The sequence below is a fragment of the Argopecten irradians genome, chromosome 9 (genome assembly GCF_041381155.1).
Source record: "Argopecten irradians isolate NY chromosome 9, Ai_NY, whole genome shotgun sequence".
NCBI classification, from domain to species: Eukaryota; Metazoa; Mollusca; class Bivalvia; order Pectinida; family Pectinidae; genus Argopecten; species Argopecten irradians.
In genome coordinates this window covers 33,978,294-34,001,732 of record NC_091142.1, presented here as the reverse complement: position 1 = coordinate 34,001,732, position 23,439 = coordinate 33,978,294, and the positions used below count along the sequence as shown (strand labels likewise).

Below are 23,439 nucleotides of genomic sequence, written 5' to 3'. Positions count from 1 at the left end.
ATAGTTGATATCAATGCAATTTGGGAGACAGATCAACAGAATATTTATAATTATAAAGTAATTTAAACATGTCTTTGTAGAGATTTCCATAAGCCTGCATGGAATATCTTGTACTTATTTCTCACAAGTCTCTTTTCAGGTTGCTGGTGCATGCACTTGTATCACATGCTCTCAAATCATTTCTCATTTTAGTAATGTATTCTTTTGAAAAATATTTCTGAAAAGGGCGAACATTTTTCAGCATCTTTTATGGATGATTTCTAATTGAAAAATTTGAAAATGGTTTTTCTTCTGAAAAGAAATAGGCAGCCTAATGATATTTGGACTTAAATTTGAGACACAATTTATTTTTGAAGGAGTGCATGTAGCTCGGGAACATAAAAGTTAAATTTTGGTGTCATATTCTATCTTTTAATTTACATTTAGACTCTAACGCTGTTCCATTGTCACATACTCATGTATTTTTAAAGATATCACTTTGACAGAGAGTCACCTGAAGCATGAAATTGGTGAAATTTAATGAGAGTGATTTCAGATGTAAGCATCCATTGTGGTGAATAATATGATATATTTTCTATGGTAAATGGAGAGTGATTTAACCAGAGAAAACACGCTGCAGTCTGTATCGCATCATCTTTTATCAGGGCTAGATTTTAAAGATAGTCAGCGAATCGGTCATGCATGATGTTTTTTGTTATAAGTTTTGTGCACTACATTATAAAAGACACAGTTATCTAGGTCATATTACATTGTTCGTTCAAAAAAAAATATCAATGAATTAAAGATTTTTTTTTTCTTCTTCTGAAACTGAAACAGAGTTGATTCTGGAAATTAACATTGATTTTTATACTTTTGTTTGTGCATTGTTTACCCAGCCAGACATTGCATGAATACAGTTTAAAAGCATGTGGGCTGTATTCAATGAGATAGAGAAAAAGAAAGAGAGAGCGAAGAGAGTGGAGCCTTGGTCGATCATTTACTGCATGAACAACAGAATATACAGTGTCGATACAAAGACTGAATCAGTGAAATGGAAACTGCTGTAAATTGGTCTTGATGAAACATGTCATGAGATTACCATCAAAATATTGACAAATTGTATTTGGCAATCAGATCAACTAGCTGATATCAATTCTAGCCAATCACAGTCAACATTAATTACAATCAGATCAACTAGCCGATACATTGGTCAGCCAATCACAGCCTATGTTACCTGCAGCAGAGTGTATGTGTCTTTCTGGGTAGAGGTCGGTCAAAAACAGGCTGTTGACCAGTGTAGATTTTCCCAGGCCTGACTCACCTGAAACACAAATGGTCAATTAATCACTGCGGACAAATATGGTCAGTTCATACTCAGTTCAAACTGTATTTCCACATTTATATGATACAAAAGATATCTAAACAAGAGGCACAAAGGGCCTATATCACTTATCCACAAATTTCACTAGATATCACAACATCTGTCTTTGAAAATACTCTTTCCTGGAATGTTCATTTGATGAAGATGCCAGGTTTCAGTGCCAGATGAAAACTGGAGTGCATGTAGAATCAATCAAACTGTAGTGATTTAGTGGTTAAAGTGACATATTATTAACACTACAGCCCTCCAACTGTAAGTTGTGTGTTCAAAACCCATCTGGGGCATTTGTCAGGTAATAACTGTAGGTTTTTCCCTGGGTACTCCTATTTCCCTCCACTCCTACACTTGACACCGTCAACCACTTTTGTTAAAGACTATGGATGGAATCTAAACTAATGGAGTTGGTCATTCTAATCCTTTGTAAAATTCCAGATCAAACCATTATCAAACCATCTACAATTACTTCTGATCCACTATCAGTGATGTTGACGGCTTCTTTTTAGTTTCAGAGAGGTATAAATAAAATGTACAGTTTTATAGTCACATTGCCCTCTTTAGCCTACCCATCACCCCCAGTGTAGCTTAAAGTACAAATCTGGATCCTTGCCACCTTACAAAACTAAGGAGATGTAGAATGTTGACATGTTTGTATAGACTTTGAGTCTACTGACAACAAATGGTAAGCTATCATATTAGGTCCTTAGTTTACCTTGTTATTCTTGATACTCCTGTAGACTAACAAACTAATGGTGGTCAGTTCCAATCTTTCCAGAATGATCTTTGTTAAGTCATTTGTATACCGTATTCGATCTAATAAGTGCTCCCGTCCCTATATATAAGCACCCTCCCTCTTTTTGGGGCCTCAATTTCATTTACGGTACATGGACTTAAAATCAGACTGAAACTATGAAATGAAACTATGAAAACCGTATAGGTTTCTTTATTTATTTGATTTCTTTTTTAAATTTGATTAATGACTTACTCTGTGCAATCATTTTGTGAAATATGAATGTCCAAATGTGGTCCTATTACGCCCTTCTTTCATTTTTCACATTTTGTGAAATATGAATGTCCAAATGTGGTCCTATTAAGCCCTTTTTTCATTTTTCAATCCTTTTACCACCCACTGGCTGCTTATTGGGTAAACTACAGTATGTTATAGAAACTCCTAATCATGAACAACTAAAAGAAATACGATCAGGAAATCAATTCTATTTCCGTATTTCTCCACTTACCCACAACCATGAGTGTGAATTCGAAGCCCTTTTTGACAGACTTCCTGTGAACTTGGTTTGGAAGGTTAGCGAAGCCGACATATCCGGGCTGTTCTGGGCTTGTGAACTGTAAAGACACAGAAAAAACGATCTATAAACTTGTACTGTATTGATAAATTTGTCAATGATTTCTGTCTGTAGGACGTTATTATGATCATAAATGCTGCGGAAATGTGAGAAAATTACACATGGCTGGATCTATTAACACAGTTAGTATATTTATATCATCAGCTTTATCTTTAGACTGACTATCCTCAGCAGAAGTCTAGTAATAGATTATCTCCCCCTAGTTTGAAACCCCTAGTTTGAAACAAAGAATCAGACTTAATGAAAAGACAAAAATATCAAGTCAAATTTAGTGACTTTTTGTCAAAATTTTGTTGAGTCTTATGATCATGAAGCGGGGTCAGCACAGATCCACTAAAGTACACACATGTGCAATACACGGGACTGATTACAGATGTTTTCTAGTAACATGGGTTTTATAGCATATCATTGCATGTTCTCCAGCCAACCATCAAACCACATTCATAAAGTGAACAGAAAAAATTCTTTATGCTTCCACATGAAACCTTGACATAGAAATCATTTTTTACATGTACTAGAGGTCCTGATAGCTGACTGGAAATATAACAAATATCAAGTTTGTATATATGTATTAAGTGAGTTTTAGCTGTTGATTTAAAACCATGCAGGTGGATTCTAATGGTTGGTTTAATCAGTGAACACACCATGGGTTTGATAGAAAGACTGACAACACAGAATCCATTTCTGTACGTCTGCACACCGCCCTGACAGATAAAACATGGAGCTCCACGTGCTGTTACACACATCAGAATACATGTCTATAACATGTTCTCCACATTGAGGAATTCTCATGTTTATCATTTAGTCAGACTTATTATAAAATCATCACCAACAAAGTAATTTTAAGAAACACTTTTCAAAATCGTCATAAAAACAATCCCGCCCCATCCATTCAATTCTACTAATGTTATCTAGATATTAAAACATTGATGAAAATTGGGCAAGGTATCCAATTTTCTTCCAACAGCCTTCATTTAATACACTGCTCAATAATTGCAATCAAATATAGAGACAATAATTGTTCAATAACTTGATCAACCATTTAGTTTATAGAATAAAGTAACATGCATGCACAATGTCTTCTAAGATCTATCCATTGGAACATCTCTTTCCAACGGATAACACTACCCAATCACAAGGTTATAACAAACTTTCTGATATACGATCCTAAACCGGGTATTTAGTTCCGCCCCAATATATTTACACAATTCTGTTGATCTTGCTATGAACCACACTTACATTTTCATCCCCTCCAAGACAGAACATGGTGTACGACTTGGACCGTGAAATCTGCTGCCAATTATCAAAGTGTTTCTGAGATCTTTAGATATAATTTCACACCTCTACTGTAAATTCCAGGCTGATGATATTTCCAGTAAAATCATACAGTGTCTACAGCACTCATCAGCCCTCATACACATATACAGCTTCCATGTTTTCCTGTTCAAATCCAGGATATTTTTTTTGCCTCCCACATAAAGAACTGCTTGTTTTCGACTACAACTGAAGCTTTGGTGATGGATGCAGGGAAACCAGACAGAGAAAAAGAGGGGGAGAAGAAAAAAAAAGATGTGCCAGTTTTAGTATTCAGCTGTATTGAGAAGAGTGTGATAAAACTAGCCTTCCTCCTCACCAAAAATGTGAGATATTTCTTATGGGGTCGGATAACCTCCTGAGACTGACAGCTTGATGCTGAAGAGTAAACAATAGCAATATTACAGGCAGGCATTGTGTACACCAGGAATGGTAAAGTCTGTCTTAGACTGGCCATCTGATCAAACCTTCATATAGTGTTGATATTTACTTCATTCTATATATTCAGTATTCTACGAAATAAACAATTTTAATCAAGTTTCGGAGAAGGGAAATATTTGGATAGAATGCTAGCTAGCACTATATGTAGTTGGTATCAGATATTCAGAAAAGATAAAGCTATGTTAGTTTAAATCATGAACTTGTAAATAAGTATTTTTGTTCAATTAAGTCTATACATGTATATTTCATTGATGTATGTGTCGTTTACCGACTTCAGTTTGAAGGATGTTATTTTTTGTCATATTACATTTCGACAATTTCCTTATCAGCCTTGATCCCGTAAAAATTTCTACTGTGTTTTAAAGTCAAGTTGACCAGACTTGTGTTCAAGTGAAGGCCGGATGAAGGAGTTGGATATCTGTGTAAATATATATCTCAGCTGGTATACCAAGATAAAGTAACATGACTGGTTAGCTTAACCTGTCTCAATATAGCAAGTGACAATGCAATGGTAGCATCAACATACAATCATTGAATTAATCAACACCCCTGAAATTTCTTAATGGACTAGTCTAGTCTTTGGTTTAGATGAGTTCAAATGTGTATTTAGGGGTGAAAGATTTAAAAAGGATTAATATAATCATGATCTATAAGCTATTCAACTTTGGTAATTTTTTTTTTACATTTCATTGGAATGTATTGGGATATATCTAATATATCCCTTATAATGTTAACATGTTAGAGATTTATAACAAAATCACAAAGGTTTATTACAACGTATTTTACACCATGTGCTGTGTTACATCAATAACATGTTATTGTCCCACCATAGACCTGACACAATGGTCTGTTTACCACCAACCATATCAGATCAGACATCAGCATCCTTGGGTAATTCCAACCATATCAGATACAATCAGACATCCAGAATGGGGCCACAGTGGCCGAGTGGTTAAGATGTCTCTACACATTGCCACAAGCCCTCCACCTCTGGGTCGCGAGTTCGAATCCCATGTGGGGCATTTGCCTGGTACTGACCGCTGGTCGGTGGTTTTTCTCCGGGTACTCCGGCTTTCCTCCACCAACAAACCTGGCACGTCCTTACATGACCCTGGCTGTTAATAGGACGTTAAACTAATAAAACCAAAAATCCAGAATCCTTGGGTAATTCCAACCACATCAGATGCAATCAGACAGTCAGTATAAATTGATATTTTGGAACATGAGGTATAAATACTATTGCCAAGGTACATAACTCTTCCTGTAGTGTACAGAAAAATTCCAGAGGAAGGAGGATTAAGGAGGAAAATGAGTACGAACACATTACACTTCATCAAACTTCTACATCAATATGTATCTAGGTTTTATGAATGTCTATGATATCAGGTTGTTGATATATTAAAGTTTCTACATCAATATGTATGTAACTTTGATGAAATCCTATGATATCAGGTTGTTTATATGTACCAGTAATGGTGTGTGGCCCTGTAATGTTACACCAGGGGTCACCAAGGGACATCACCCACAACTCTCACTTTCATATCTATAAACAGTCCCTGAACCATATTAATTGTTGCAATATAGTTTCTGAATCTAAAAACAAAATATGTAATGACCATATTATAACCCCTTTATTGGAACTATAGTAGGACATCCTTAGACCTCTTGTAGGAGTCTAGGACATCTTTGTAGTCCTAGCAGGATATCATTATGATTCTAGTATGACAGATCTATTGTAGGATATTTACATATGATATAATTTACATGCGTGCTACGTGCTATATGATACGCATAATTCACATATGTGGCTACACGTGATTTACCCATGTTGAAATTTACGCATGAGGCACATGCGTTTCTCGCATGATTCTCATATGTGGCTACACATGATTTACTAGGGCTGGGTATTGGAAGGTCTGAAACGATACGATACGTATTGAAAATACACTGAAACAATATACAATACGTCTTGACGATATACTGAACCTTATTTTTCAAATTCAGTTGACCATTGTGTTTTGAATATTGTGACAATAAAAGACAATTTTGATAAAACATTGTATAACCTGGCAAAAACCTACCAAACATTTGATTTGGTTCACCATTTGTGTTGATTAGTTTCTGTCAATTCGTATTCTTAGTTATGAAAAGACATTTCTAATCCATCTAGGTGATACAGATGCTTTAAACACTTCCTTTTGATTGAAATGCTCTTACTTGAATGATGTTTAAGAATAAATTTTGTTTGAATTTCCTCTTTCTATAATGAAAACAGTAGGTTGAGTTGTTAAAACGATACAACGATATACAGCATGTTTGCGTATCGATATTTGATACGCTTCTGAAAACCGATACATATCGGTATATTGATATATTGATCCAGCCCTATGATTTATGCATGTGAAATTTCTCGCATGATTCTCATATAAATTTTATGCATGATATACGGGTGTGCTCAAATACGCATGAAATTTTTGCATGAAAATCATGCGTTTTACACATGTATTTCATGCATGGCACTTTTGCCTGTGTAGGATGTATACATTATTATTGTTTGATTTTTATGCGAATGGTGTTTGGATGTATAGATTATCGTATCTGTACATCATAATTACTGAAGTAAGTGGACATTGTAGACAGGTTTTTACTGACGGCCATACACTTACAGCAAGGGACGGACATCAAACAATATGATAATTAAGCAATAGTAATGACAAGTTGATAACATGTTTTTTAAAATTTTGTTTTTTTAGATAAACTGTACTTTTTACGTAGTGTATCCATCTGTCGCCATTGCCAAGTGTAAAATTGTTGTATCTGTACGTTACCTGGAATAACCTGTATTACACCTGTGATTGACCTTGTTTTACCTGTGTATCTCAAAACACATCCACCACTTTATCTAGGAGAGATGTGCAGGTTTGTGACCTTTAACATACATATCAATCTCTCAGCTCAAATCTTCATATAAAATATATCCTAGGCTATAATGTATGTGTGTACAGTGTTGTTAACCTGGCTCAAATGGACTAGGATCACAGTTTCTCTATACTGTATAACATCAGAGACCATCATCTATAAATATCAATATGTGTATACATTTGTGTTTACTAAAGGAAACACATATTGTTTACTAGACACCACATATCATGATATGTGCTGAAATCATACATCTTAACTCATCCTTGTATGCATATTGTAACCAGTAATTAGATATTTCCTGGTATCTATGCATATTGTAACCAGTAATTAGATATTTCCTGGTATCTATGCATATTGTAACCAGTAATTAGATATTTCCTGGTATCTATGCATATTGTAACCAGTAATTAGACATTTCCTGGTATCTCTCCATCTCCATACACCCTAGTCTATCTGTCTTGCCAAGGAAAAGATACAAAGTGATTAACAATAATATTGGAGCAGTATAAGGTGTGATGGCCCTTCCCTACTACAGACTCCCAATAAACATTCTCTGTTTATGGTACTGGTCCATGTTTGTTGATAATAAACAAAGAAACAGCTGCCTGTCCCTACACCACTGAAGAAATAAATCTAATATTATTCTTTACTCTCCTCCATCCTCCCATTACCACCATACAGGACGTGCTATGTTAAAACCACAACCGGTGCCAAAAATATAGGAGTACAAAATTTTACCCGGAATCAGCGCCCCTCCTAATAAGCGCCCTTCCCTTTTTTTGGCCCAATATTTCATTCTGTACAAATTAAATACAGACTGAAACTATGAAAACTGTGTAGGCTTCTCTATTTTACTGTTTTAGCATATTGATCAATTGCATACTGTTTTCAAATATTCGTCCATTGGTTCGTTCAAGCATCAGCCCCTCCACCCTCCCTCTTTTTTTTTCAATTTTGTAAGTGCCATTTGGGTAGAATACAGTAATGGAAATTATAGTTGTGAGGGACATCAGAGTGGATGTAACCAGGGGTGATTGTGTGGACAGTGACTTGGTAGCCCTGAGGATCAGACTTGTCATACTCCTGATGCTAGTGTTAGGGGACATTAGGCTTATTTGTAATTTGGATGTGGAGACAGGGGCTAATGTCAGAGGTATGAAACCAGGCTTATTAGTGGGCAAAACCCCTAGAAAACAAGACACACTATAAAATAGTTAATTATATAAAACTCACCAAGAGGTAAGTCAGGTTTATTACATTAGAAATACTCTTACCGATTGTTTGGATGAGTTTGTGGTGGCTGATTTGGATGAGCTATTTGAGTGTTGAGATGAAAAAGAGGCTGAACGAGACGGATGCTTTAATTCATCCGGAGATTTCGGACTTTGTGGAGATTTAGGTCCAGTATGTTCTCGGTGATGTTCGCGTTCGCGCAGTAAAATGGACGCTGACGCACTATGTGATGATGACGATGCATTTGATGTTGTCCTGGATGAGAAGGAGGCGCTGGATAGCCCCCCAGTCCTCTGTGTACGTCTAGGAATCATGATGTTTATAGTTACAGTAACACTACAATACAGGGATACAGTTGTAAACTACTGTAACTCAACTACTGTCATACAGACTCTTACAGTTGATTCATGTAATGTTGTATAATCCAATAACCCACAAATTAACTGCCTCTGATGCTTACACAGGTACAAACACTTCCATGTGTTAAACAACCAGGTGATACAGAAGTAAAAGTTCCAGGTGTAAATACATAGGTATACTTCCTTTAGGTACAAGTTAACATCAGAGCACACTTATGTCTCAGCAGTTATTTACAAGAGTTTTACTGACCCACACGTTGTTTGTGTTGTTCACAGCCTCGACACAACGTAATAAGTGGACGTCATGTCATTGTCAACTTTTATGACGTTTACTGCACTTTTGTCTCCCAACGACAAATGAACATCCGACACCAACTATCACAGTCCATATGAACAGGTATAGGGTCGTTAGTGTGGTCTCAGGTGTGCCGTACAGGTAGATATCACTGTTATCATCCGTGGTCATACATCCAACTTTTACCACATCTCTAAATCCTGTATCTAAACTCTCGACATTTGGTAATTGAAATACCAGTCAGGCCTCCTGATGGTCTTGGTAATAGTATATAATCTGATCACTGTCCAGCCCCTACACTGACCGATGGTATAAGTCTAGTGGTGTCTCCCACAGATACACACTGCTAGGTACAGTAAGTCTCTCACCAGGTGTAGTATCCAGGTGAGTACGAATCCTCGGTACCTGTAACACTTGTGTGTTAACTAATACATATCTGATAGTCGAGGGATCAGTGAATGGACAGGAATCTCCTAAACTTTCACCTTGTTATACCAGAATATCCACCCACGTGTTACGAGTCCACAGTCAGAGATTAGGCGGGACAGAGGCAGGTGGCGAATTCTTTAAAAACAGACACAGCCCAGACCACAGAACTCCTGTAATGGGGCCTCACCACTAACTCTTAACATCCTAAACCCTTCATGTGCCTCCCAATTAACACTGCATCGGACACCCCACTGGTGCCCCCCAATTAACTCTTGATCTGTAACAACCATCAACACAAATGTTGAGGTTGATCTGATGCAAACAAAATAATGCTTTTCCCAGGTAGAACTTTGATTGTTATAACAATAATGGTATGGAGGAATAACTGAAAGTCAGTCACAGTAACCAAATAAATCATATAACACTATAAACACATCATCTATGGCGAGAAATTACTGAAAGTCAGCCACTGTAACCAAAACAATCCTATAACACTAAATAGATCATCAAATTGTCATTTTCTACAGCTGTTATTATCATAATTGTCATCATCATGAAGATTCAGCCAATGTTTAAAATGAAAATTGTCATGAAACGATACAATTCACCTTTAGTGATTACTAGAAGAAAGTCTGAGCATTTAGCCGACCACGCTAGAAGAAAATTAAGATTGGAAAAGATATTGACTATAAATTGAGTATCTGTAGGACAATGTCCTGATCATCACCTGCCATTTACAATTTCAACAAAATTTTATTTCAGTTTAATAGAATATGGATTGTACAACAGGCAATGCCTATGTAAATTCTCTCCAATTTAAAAATTGGGACAGGACACAATAGGAATGTGGTGTGGCAGGACGGGACATCTAGCTAGGACAGGCCAGGACACAACAGGAATGGGGTGGCAGGACTGGACATCTAGCTAGGACAGGCCAGTACACAACAGGAATGGGATGTGGCAGGACAGGACATCTAGCTAGGACAGGCCAGGACACAATAGGAATGTGGTGTGGCAGGACGGGACATCTAGCTAGGACAGGCCAGTACACAACAGGAATGGGATGTGGCAGGACGGGACATCTACCTAGGATAGGCCAGGACACAACAGGAATGGGGTGTGGCAGGACGGGACATCTAGCTAGGACAGGCCAGGACACAACAGGAATGGGGTGGCAGGACTGGACATCTAGCTAGGACAGGCCAGGATACAACAGGAATGGGGTGTGGCAGGACGGGACATCTACCTAGGACAGGCCAGGACACAACAGGAATGGGGTGTGGTAAGACGGGACATCTAGCTAGGACAGGCCAGGACACAACAGGAATGTGGTGTGGTAGGACGGGACATCTAGCTAGGACAGGCCAGGACACAACAGGAATGGGGTGTGGCAGGACGGGACATCTACCTAGGACAGGCCAGGACACAACAGGAATGGGGTGTGGTAGGACGGGACATGTAGCTAGGACAGATCAGGACACAACAGGAATGGGATGTGGTAGGACAGGACATGTAGCTAGGACGGATCAGGACAAAACAGGATTGGGGTGTGGTAGGAGGGACATCTAGCTAGGACAGACCAGGACACAACAGGAATGGGGTGTGGTAGGATGGGACATCTAGATAGGACAGACCAGGACACAACAGGATTGGGGTGTGGCAGGATGGGACATCTAGCTAGGACATGCCAGGACACAACAGGAATGGGGTGTGGCAGGATGGGGTGTGGCAGGATGGGACATCTAGCTAGGACATGCCAGGACACAACAGGAATGGGGTGTGGCAGGATGGGACATCTAGATAGGACAGACATGAATAACACTCTAGTCTCTACCGTGATATGAGCATAAAACATGCAAAAAGGATGGTGAGGAATTCTATCAACAAATTTTTATTGTCAAAATGAATTTGTACCGGAAAGTCATAAAATTCTAAATTATTTACCTCATTTGACAAGCTTTTTATAGCGATGATAATCTACAAATTCAATAATGTCTTCCAGCTATCTGTCTATAAATAACCTCAATCATTCTCACAAGATTCCATTAAACCTAGCTTACCCACCACAGATATTGTAAATCAAAACCACAAATATTCTTTCTTCCCTTTCCACAAATTATACATAATACAAAATACAAGTTAGCTTATGATGATGAACCGATAAAATATAATTGTAGGATTGGAATTACCTCCTTTACCAACCCCTGTGAAGTTGCACTTTTTACTAGATTAAGCTGACCAGTAGCTAGATGACCACTGTCTGGCTGTAATAATGAGCTGGACATGGTCAGTCACAATAGATTTGTCTCCTGACATGTATTGTCTGGTCTGAGTCCTTCAGGCGTCCCAGCTAGGCCACAACAAATTAATTCACAAGTGACCAGGACAGAAAACAAATCAGTTATTGCTTGTAAACCTAGAACAAAGCTATTAAATACAAATAAAATGGATTAACTTGTAAAGTCTGTAAAATGTCAATGCACTGAACTCTATATCAAAGTTGGACGTGTATGGGACTTGACAGGATGCAGTGGGACATGACGGGACACGACAGGACGTAACAGGAGGAAATGGGACAACATGGAAAACAATCTACACAACAAATTTACTTATTGCAATCTTGAAAACAGATATTAGGCTAGGGTTTCAGATTAAATCAATGTGGCCTTGAAATATACATAACAGCTAAAAATCAACTTGGCATGACCTTGAAATATTTCGGAAACACATATAAAGGTCAAGGAAACCATGAAACATAAGTGAATATGCATAAAATCTATTGATCAGCGACATATTTCGTTTGGTTTCGCCTGGGTTGTTCCATGCATGAACTGAACAATGAAATCCTGAAACATGTAAAAGAAAACAAAATTTTTTTTATTTGACTGTACAACAATTTAACATCATTTTGTTGATGGGTGTTTAAGTTAAACTACATACATTTACAGCTGTAAACAAATTCACAGCTCTTTATAGACTCTTTAAACTATCCCAACTATGGAAGGAATGAAAATTTAAATTTTATGTAAATTCAACATAATAAGCTATGATTGAGTCACACATAGTTTGTTTGCTGTCCTTTCCTGCCCTGCTACTGTAATTTTCTCTCAAGAATTATGAACTTTATTTTACACTTGCCCCAAAACAGCTCAAGACACATGATGTGCAGTTTTGTGTCACTGCAAAGGTGATAAAATTGGAAACCTGATATTTCAAAGTGCCGCCTTTTTCTGAATCGGAGACAAAAACTGTCTATAAAAATGTTGACCTATCAGAGATGTTATATACATATAACAATGTTAGAGTTATCTAACCAATCGTGGAGTCGATCTGATGATATAAATCGTAAACTGCAGGTGGAAATTCTGTCCCACAACAGGTGAGTGTTTATATCTTGATTATGATATAATATCTTGAGGTATAGCTTTCAAAGAAAAGAGAATTTTCATGAAAACAGAGCTTTAACATGTGAGAAGATAAATAACAGAAATAACTGATGTATTTTACTGTAACAGATCACCGGGGGACATGCATCACTTTCCTGGTTTGGGAAATATATAGTTCATGTCAGCACATGCATACCTGTATAAAGTAGCAGTGATAAATATATGTGTGCATCACAATTAATGCAAAGTGTATATGTATAGAATTCTGAAATTTCTAGAAATGAACCAATCTCTTTGGTGATAGTGAACATGAACATGACATAATAACAATGTATGAGAAATAATCTAGATTAAACACAGGCTGAAACCATAATAAATTTAATTGTCAATTTGCAGTTTGATGACATCACTTAAAGTGATTCATGTTGTTGGATTTTCATCAAAAATATTACAATGTATTTGTGTAAATTTTTTGAAGAAGCCAACGTGTTCAAGCAATGTATGCAAAGCTTGATTATGATATTTCTGTAGTTTGATACATCAAAATACACTTGATGATTTAGAATTGAATTCAGGAGTGTTGAAACATTACCCTTTGAAGATTCAGGGAAATTCTACAAACAGCTGTGTTGTCTGTTTATATCTAGTGGTCCTTGGTTTTTTGTCAATTTGACATCCAGAATACAGTTTGCCCGAGGCCTAGTGGCCATCATTATCATACCCCATTATCATATCTCTGAAGACAAAATGGCCGTCTGCTATAAATGCTTCTCATTGTAGCCATCACATAAAAACTCTCTTCTATTCTCCTGTCACCAGCTCTCGTTACGATGACAACAGCAAAACTTAATGTCAAGTGTCTCAATGTCCAAGGTCAAAGATCACAAATCTATTTATAGTTTGTGTAGATAAATTATTTCAAAAGTTGCATTTTATTTGGTAGTGTTTGCTATAAAATGCCCAATTTGACTTCAAGTAATGAAACATGTGGTAATTAGTTAAGAGTTAATTTGACCAGAAACTCTGTTAGATGATCCTTCACAGAAATGCATGGTGGTCCCCTATCTTAGTCTGAGGGTCATAGGTCAGTTCACATCAGGATGAAATCTACACCAGTCTGTGAGGCCAAAGGTCAAATTAACACAGGTGTAACGTTAGAACCACACAAAATACTACACTCAAGTCCTGTTTCTAGGTGTTTTAAGTCTAAGGGTTTCTGATTTTTATTGGAGGTATGGTATATCCCACATCTATATGACAAAACAGTATACAGACATAATTGTATCAGATATTGTTTATACTGAAATCTTTACAAATGTTTCTATATCAAAATATCAGACAATTTCATCAAAACATTTGATAACCTTTACAATGAATGGACTTTTAAAACAAAAATTTCATACATCTTTATTTTGTACAGTCTATGTTGATATACTTTTTCAACTGAACAGTTATATTACGTCATAGACAAAAAAACAGTACAGGAAATGTTCTCATCACCGGAAGAAACAATGACAAATTTGAAAAGCAGAAAGGTCAATCTTAATCTGTTTTCTTGTCCACAAATATGTCACCAGTCTTAACAATACCATATCTTTCTTTACAATTTTACACCAATGATTTATAAGTTTTCAGAAGTGTATGTGAAGGTCATCTGTCAGAAAAGTGTAAATATTTCAGGTCCAGTCTCTCACCCAATAGTGTTTCTGATGTATCAATACTGGATTTCTTCAAACTTCCTATTATACTCAGTATTTCTGTCCTACGCAACTAAAAACATGCAAACACAAATTGCCTATATCTAAGCTGAAATGATTGAGATGCAGATAAAAAACAGGAGAGTTCCACTTCCTCCCATATGTTGTCAGAAACACATGTTCTAACCTGATCAGGTGGTTAAACACATATACCACCAGTGGATATCCTCACCACATTGCTGCCATGTAAATTTCCACTTCTATAGATCAAATCCTTGTTGATATCTGTACATGTGTGTTCTGAACTCTATGTAAACTACAAAAGCACAAGTTTCAATACGGAGATGTAGAAATGACACATTGCTTATTTTACACCTAAGCAGGAAAACAGATTCTTCAAAATTTTGATACAGGTACAAAAAATTTGTCATTCTATATATAAGCTTAAAGACATGGTCAACAATTAGAAACTGTCACAGACTTAGACCCTGGTATAGATTTGATTAATCTAAGTAAATTTTAGTCAGGACCAACAAAATAAAGTCAAACATGGTCTTAAATGCTGTAAAACATGTCTGAAAGCCAGTTAGTGAATCGATCTATGGACACATATGTCAATTCCTCATATTTTCACCATAAACACAGACTTTAGCAGCAGTATGATGTCTTAACTATAACACGTTATTATGTGTTCATGCTACAATAAAACTTTAATGTCTAATTATACAAGTGTATAGTGGTATAGGTTTTATGTTGAGCATAAATTATCATAATTTAATATCCTTATTACATTCTTTATGGAAACTACATACTCATACAGTCAGTATATTTAAATTTTTCCATCAACATATTTTCAAAGACTAGTTTTTTTCGTTCTGTATTATCTGGAGTAGACTAACATCCTGTTTCCATAATGCATTTCGTTATCCAAACAATTCTTATCAGATCTTATAAAAGATGACAAGTTTTTCACAAACAGATGTTTTATTCAGAAAAAATGTCAACATGTAAATGCTGTATAAGAAAATCAACTTCGACAATGATTTATGAATATTACATACAAGTTATCTGATAGTAAGAATTTCATTCGATTTTAAAAACTGAGACGTTATCCAATCAAGAGTCAGCAATTTTTTTTCAGAGTGACACCGTTATGTCACCACAAAGGCCGTCCTCACTCATCCATCATCGAGCTGAAACCCAATCGTCTAGATTTATACTCTTTCATCTACCTCTGTGACAGAGGATAAGAAACACAAATCGTAAGATGAATAGCTACAGAAGATATATAATTTGATCCCTGTTCACAGGTATATTTCCTGAATCTGTTGTGAAGGGTGACCAGGGTGGTCTTTTATTAAATGTTGAGGTCTAAAGAGATCAGGACAATCAAGGCAGCTTACATATGTATTGGGGGTAAAATGTTGAGGTCTAAAGAGATCATCAGGACAATCAAGGCAGCGTACATATGTATTGGGGGTAAAATGTTGAGGTCTAAAGAGAGCAGGACAATCAAGGCAGCGTACATATGTATTGGGGGTAAAATGTTGAGGTCTAAAGAGAGCAGGACAATCAAGGCAGCGTACATATGTATTGGGGGTAAAATGTTGAGGTCTAAAGAGATCAGGACAATCAAGGCAGCTTACATATGTATTGGGGGTAAAATGTTGAGGTCTAAAGAGATCAGGACAATCAAGGCAGCGACATATGTATTGGGGGTAAAATGTTGAGGTTAAAGAGATCAGGACAATCAAGGCAGCGTACATAGTATTGGGGGTAAAATGTTGAGGTCTAAAGAGATCAGGACAATCAAGGCAGCGTACATATGTATTGGGGGTAAAATGTTGAGGTCTAAAGAGATCAGGACAATCAAGGCAGCGTACATATGTATTGGGGGTAAAATGTTGAGGTCTAAAGAGAGCAGGACAATCAAGGCAGCGTACATATGTATTGGGGGTAAAATGTTGAGGTCTAAAGAGATCAGGACAATCAAGGCAGCGTACATATGTATTGGGGGTAAAATGTTGAGGTCTAAAGAGAGCAGGACAATCAAGGCAGCGTACATATGTATTGAGGGTAAAATGTTGAGGTCTAAAGAGAGCAGGACAATCAAGGCAGCGTACATATGTATTGGGGGTAAAATGTTGAGGTCTAAAGAGGGCAGGACAATCAAGGCAGCGTACATATGTATTGGGGGTAAAATGTTGAGGTCTAAAGAGAGCAGGACAATCAAGGCAGCGTACATATGTATTGGGGGTAAAATGTTGAGGTCTAAAGAGATCAGGACAATCAAGGCAGCGTACATATGTATTGGGGGTAAAATGTTGAGGTCTAAAGAGATCAGGACAATCAAGGCAGCGTACATATGTATTGGGGGTAAAATGTTGAGGTCTAAAGAGTCAGGACAATCAAGGCAGCGTACATATGTATTGGGGGTAAAATGTTGAGGTCTAAAGAGATCAGGACAATCAAGGCAGCGTACATATGTATTGGGGTAAAATGTTGAGGTCTAAAGAGACAGGACAATCAAGGCAGCGTACATATGTATTGGGGTAAAATGTTGAGGTCTAAAGAGAGCAGGACAATCAAGGCAGCGTACATATGTATTGGGGGTAAAATGTTGAGGTCTAAAGAGATCAGGACATCAAGGCAGCGTACATATGTATTGGGGGTAAAATGTTGAGGTCTAAAGAGACAGGACAATCAAGGCAGCGTACATATGTATTGGGGGTAAAATGTTGAGGTCTAAAGAGATCAGGACAATCAAGGCAGCGTACATATGTATTGGGGGTAAAATGTTGAGGTCTAAAGAGATCAGGACAATCAAGGCAGCGTACATATGTATTGGGGGTAAAATGTTGAGGTCTAAAGAGATCAGGACAATCAAGGCAGCGTACATATGTATTGGGGGTAAAATGTTGAGGTCTAAAGAGGGCAGGACAATCAAGGCAGCGTACATATGTATTGGGGGTAAAATGTTGAGGTCTAAAGAGATCAGGACAATCAAGGCAGCGTACATATGTATTGGGGGTAAAATGTTGAGGTCTAAAGAGATCAGGACAATCAAGGCAGCGTACATATGTATTGAGGGTAAAATGTTGAGGTCTAAAGAGAGCAGGACAATCAAGGCAGCGTACATATGTATTGGGGGTAAAATGTTGAGGTCTAAAGAGATCAGGACAATCAAGGCAGCGTACATATGTATTGGGGGTAAAATGTTGAGGTCTAAAGAGATCAGGACAATCAAGGCAGCGTACATATGTATTGGGGGTAAAATGTTGAGGTCTAAAGAGAGCAGGACAATCAAGGCAGCGTACATATGTATTGGGGGTAAAATGTTGAGGTCTAAAGAGAGCAGGACAATCAAGGCAGCGTACATATGTATTGGGGGTAAAATGTTGAGGTCTAAAGAGGGCAGGACAATCAAGGCAGCGTACATATGTATTGGGGGTAAAATGTTGAGGTCTAAAGAGATCAGGACAATCAAGGCAGCGTACATATGTATTGGGGGTAAAATGTTGAGGTCTAAAGAGCAGGAAATCAAGCAGCTAATATGTAGAAATTGAGGTCTAAAGAGATCAGGACAATCAAGGCAGCGTACATATGTATTGGGGGTAAAATGTTGAGGTCTAAAGAGATCAGGACAATCAAGGCAGCGTACATATGTATTGAGGGTAAAATATTGAGGTCTAAAGAGATCAGGACAATCAAGGCAGCTTACATATGTATTGAGGGTAAAATGTTGAGGTCTAAAGAGAGCAGGACAATCAAGGCAGCGTACATATGTATTGGGGGTAAAATGTTGAGGTCTAAAGAGAGCAGGACAATCAAGGCAGCTTACATATGTATTGGGGGTAAAATGTTGAGGTCTAAAGAGATCAGGACAATCAAGGCAGCGTACATATGTATTGGGGGTAAAATGTTGAGGTCTAAAGAGAGCAGGACAATCAAGGCAGCGTACATATGTATTGGGGGGTAAAATGTTGAGGTCTAAAGAGAGCAGGACAATCAAGGCAGCGTACATATGTATTGGGGGTAAAATGTTGAGGTCTAAAGAGATCAGGACGATCAAGGCAGCGTACATATGTATTGGGGTAAAATGTTGAGGTCTAAAGAGATCAGGACGATCGTGACAGAATACATATTATTGGGGTAAAATGTTGAGGTCTAAAGAGATCAGGACGATCAGGCAGCGTACATATATTGGGGGTAAAATGTTGAGGTCTAAAGACGATGCAGTACATTTTGGGGTAAATTTGATCTAAAGAGATCAGACGATACATATGTATTGTGAGGTAAAAAAGTTGAGGTCTAAAGAGATCAGACATCAAGTGTGACAGAATACATATTTGGGGTAAAATGTTGAGGTCTAAAGAGATCAGGACGATCGTGACAGAATACATATTTGGGGTAAAATGTTGAGGTCTAAAGAGAGCAGGACAATCAAGGCAGCGTACATATGTATTGGGGGTAAAATGTTGAGGTCTAAAGAGAGCAGGACGATCAAGGCAGCGTACATATATTGGGGGTAAAACGTTGAGGTCTAAAGAGATCAGGACGATCGTGACATAATACATATTTGGTGTAAAATGTTGAAGTCTAAAGAGAGCAGGACGATCAAAGCAGCGTACATATGTTTTGGGGATAAAATGTAAACCAGCAGTATCGGGACTGGGCACCAGACCCTAAGTTTATATATTGATAAGATCTTCTCAGTAGAATTCTAATAGTAGATTATCTCCCCCTAGTTTGAAACTTAGGCTGCTGTAGAAACAGACATGTCTCAGAAACAATAATTTTAGTGATGTTTTAATATTATAAACTGATAACCAGTCAAGAGAAATTAGAGTGATGAAGAAAATGTATCCCATCAACCAAGTTTTTAAAAGTTTAGGATTCTAATACTAGATTATTTCCCCCTAGTTAGATCTCCTAAAGACTGATAGATGGCTTAGAAAGGACATTAATACTAGAAATTCTGAGCATCTGATGAAAATCTGAAGAAATTCATTACCTGTAGAAAATTTGGTTACTCATGCGTAACTGAATGTGTGATACACAATGACCTGGTCCCTCCTACTACAACATCAAGGCTATCTCGGGTACCACACACATGGGTGGTGTATACAGCCTCAGATATATCAATGTGGGGTACTCATCATAACATTGTGGAAGTCACATTTCAGAGGCAACTACATCAACAACATCAAAACAATTATTTTTATTGGTTACAAGTAGCATGATAAATGATAGTGCAAAGGTTCATTAAATACATTTGAAACAATTATTGCTGGCAAAATGTCTATGATATATAAATGTCCCTGTCTCCATTAAGATAGATCAAAGCGGACTAGTATGTGACAGGACAGGACTGAAGGGGATTGGATATCCCTGTATGTCCCCCTCCGTTTTATATGGCAGTATTGAAAAACATAATTACTTAGATTAGAGGAAGAAAACACAAAGTTTTCATAACTTAAAATGTCCAAAAAACCAAAGTGAAAGCTTTTTAATTTTCACCATACTTTCCAATAGTTCTAAATTCTAAGGTGAATAAGGTGCTAAATGAACACAAAAGCAAATCTAGACAAAAGCTTGAACAATGCATTCTTGTAAGGAGCCTTGCTAGAACTAGCTTACAGCGATCCGACCACAGTGATTCAGCGAAGGTTTCCTGAACTGTTCTAATGCTACAGTTCTCTATTTGCCTAATGTTAGCGTTTTCTCGTCTGACTGAGCAGCATTCATTCAGAAAAGTTTTCTGTTGTACAGAGACATTTACAACTGTTACTACACATTCCTTACAAACACATCACCTGACCCACAGGTACAAACTCATTAGTTACCATGGAAACACTCAGGTAGTATCAGAAAAACGTCTAGTTGGGATTTGAAACACTGACAAAAGTTCATGCTTCAATACTAAGGACAATTCATTTTGCATTTTTTTTTTCATTTGTCAATTGAAAATTAAGATTGAATTGCATTTTCATTTGTTTAACAAAATATTATTGCAATTGTATTTTTATCAATCAAATATTTAGTTTTTAACAAAATATTATTGCAATTGTATTTTTATCAATCAAATATTTAGTTTTTTTTATGTTTATGTATAGCCATATATTATAAATCTTAGGATTAATATACTACATTCAGAAAATTTCACAGCATTGAAATATCTTGCTATTTATACTTTTAAAATGTAAGATAGCAATAGTGTAACACGGTACTCAATACAGCCTTTTTAAGAAGCAGAACTTTTAAATGCTGCTTAAATCTCCAAAATATTTCCTAATTTTAGGTAAGAGAGACGTATAAAAATTTCCTTATGTCCGTGAAATAGTGGTTTGAACCCTTGGTAAACAATGATCAGACTGAGTACAATATACAATCTACCAACTTGACAAAGATCACTGAACTTTATAACAGGGCTGCTTCTCCAACAGAAAAACTCATTACAGCTAGGGTAAAAAGATTTTAGATAGAACCAATAAATGTGGCGAGATTGTCCAAAAGTAGGTCAAGGGTTACCTTAATCATAGCTTTAGTACCTAACAAATATTTCAGTATTTACTTTAAACTACGTGACCTGAAAATGACAGTTGTTCTGTAGTTGTCCACCGGAACCTTTTGGTTATTTGATAGAGCTTTAGACTCGTTCACTAAGAAATCTTAAAAAAAAAAAAAAAAAAAAATTGACGATAAAAAATGCATCTTGTTGTGTGACTGATGTGTTTGATAGGTCAAGGTCTTCCCCACCCCATTTAGATATCCTACTTGTTAATACATTATCATTAAATTACATGGTGTCAAGATTTACCCTCAGAAAGATATACACAGATAGATTTGTATCCAATTTACTAAAAGCGTTTAATTTCAAATTTTATGTCATATCGGGATTTACAGAAGGTTACCTTTTTAGGATGGAAAACAATTCTTTTACAACCAAATCTGATCATTTTTACACCAATTCCATTTCAATTGAAAGTCAAAATGTTGCACCCAGGAACTTATATGGCACAATCATCATTTTTTAGGATTATCTCCCCTTTGCTGTCACCCATTCACATGAAGCCAAGAATGTAGTTATATTAGTCATTAACTGCCAGAACATTTTTTTACAATATCTGCCTACAAAATATCTGTAAAATTTCAAAAACTAAATTTTCTTCTTTCTGTTTTTTTTTTTTTTAAATGACTCGGTTACCCCTGGTATATTACTACATAAAATGTCGACGTCATTTTTGTCTAAGGAGACATAACATCTCGCTGTCATAGCTTAATATATGGCAACTTATATCTTCTTTTGATGCCGATGACAGAATTTTGCAGCTATGTTACAATCATTACAATGCTAGACATACACTTGGCCTCTGACAGTTCCATTCAGGTCATATTTATAGTCACAGGAAAGATAAACGCAGGGTGACAATCTAATGTATCCAGTTACGTAGGATTAAACACGGCAGATGTAACAGCACGTATCTAATTGTTTTTGGTTTCATATACTTGTACTGTATACCTGATACCAGTATAAAATCTTTTCTACAGTTTTATGCCTCCTGTAACCAAAGAAGCAAAATGATAGTGCTTTGTAAGAAAGAGTAAAGTTCAATTTTGACAGGCAGATATATATCTGAAACTTTGTGACATCTAACTGCTTATTACACCAGTGTGTCTGTATGTAACATGTTTTTTGGAAATTTAGCCTATTTATACGAATGAAGAGTGCTGATATGTGGTTTGGAAACTTAATACATTTAATTTCAGAATATGTTTTTCATAAACAAAAATAATGATAATTTTGCAGGAAATATTGATTAAAATCCATACTTTTTTGCAATTGCTGACTTTTAACCAAACTCAATGTTTTATTTAGTAAATCGTACCAGTTATAAAGCCTCAGTACTTTATCTAATGTAGTGTAGTGGAATTTGACGATTTTGTCTTTTGTGAGAATTAATGCGGTATAGTGTAAGCAATTAAAACTGACATGAGAAAAGTCAAATCAAATACATGAGATCTATTGGTGTGTATGAAGTGATCAGTACATTCTCATCAATCTATGCCTGATGTACTCTCTTCTCTTGTTCCTCCTCCCCCTTCAAACTCGCTCCCACCCCCCTCCATACAAACTCCCCCACCTCCTCCCCCTCCATACAAACTCACCACTATCCCCCTCCCTCCATACAAACTCGCCTCCACCCCCCCCCCCTCCTCCCTCCATACAAACTCACCCCTATCCCCCTCCCCCTCCCTCTATACAAACTCGCCTCCACCCCCCTCCCCCTCCCTCCATACAAACTCACCCTACCCCCTCCCTCTCCCTCCATACAAACGCGCCCCCACCCCAACCCCCTCCCTCCATACAAACTCACCCCTCCAAAAATACCCTCCATACCTTACAGAGATACCTCTTAAGCCATTGACTTTCATGAACATGTGATTTTCATTTAAAAAAAATTAAATTCAAGACCCTAAATGACATTTGAAAAATAATGTTTTTATTCAAACATATGAAAAATAACTGACTTTTACTTTTAATATGAATTTGCAATAGGTATTTTATATGAAACCTTTTATAACCTTTCAGATTATCTACCAGATTTCACGTGATGTTTCTTTATAAATATGTAAAATAT

The 23,439-nt window shown here is 36.9% G+C and overlaps 1 protein-coding gene across 8 annotated transcripts in view; it reads right to left on the bottom strand.

The window, feature by feature from the left end:
- LOC138332133 (septin-2B-like) overlaps positions 1-23,439 on the bottom strand; it is an 80,397-nt gene that overhangs the window by 17,320 nt on the left and 39,638 nt on the right. For 3 of the 8 annotated variants that reach the window (XM_069280118.1, XM_069280116.1, XM_069280114.1), the window contains exons 2-3: positions 2,596-2,701; positions 1,214-1,300 (exon numbers count right to left, since the gene is read on the bottom strand). In XM_069280118.1, coding sequence (XP_069136219.1) covers positions 1,214-1,300; positions 2,596-2,605 — 97 coding nt within the window. In that variant the 5' untranslated portion in view covers positions 2,606-2,701. Of the gene's footprint in view, positions 1-1,213; positions 1,301-2,595; positions 2,702-3,960; positions 4,202-8,672; positions 9,707-23,439 lie in introns of those variants that run through there. The other 5 variants (XM_069280111.1, XM_069280113.1, XM_069280110.1 and 2 more) reach the window with 5 other exon arrangements.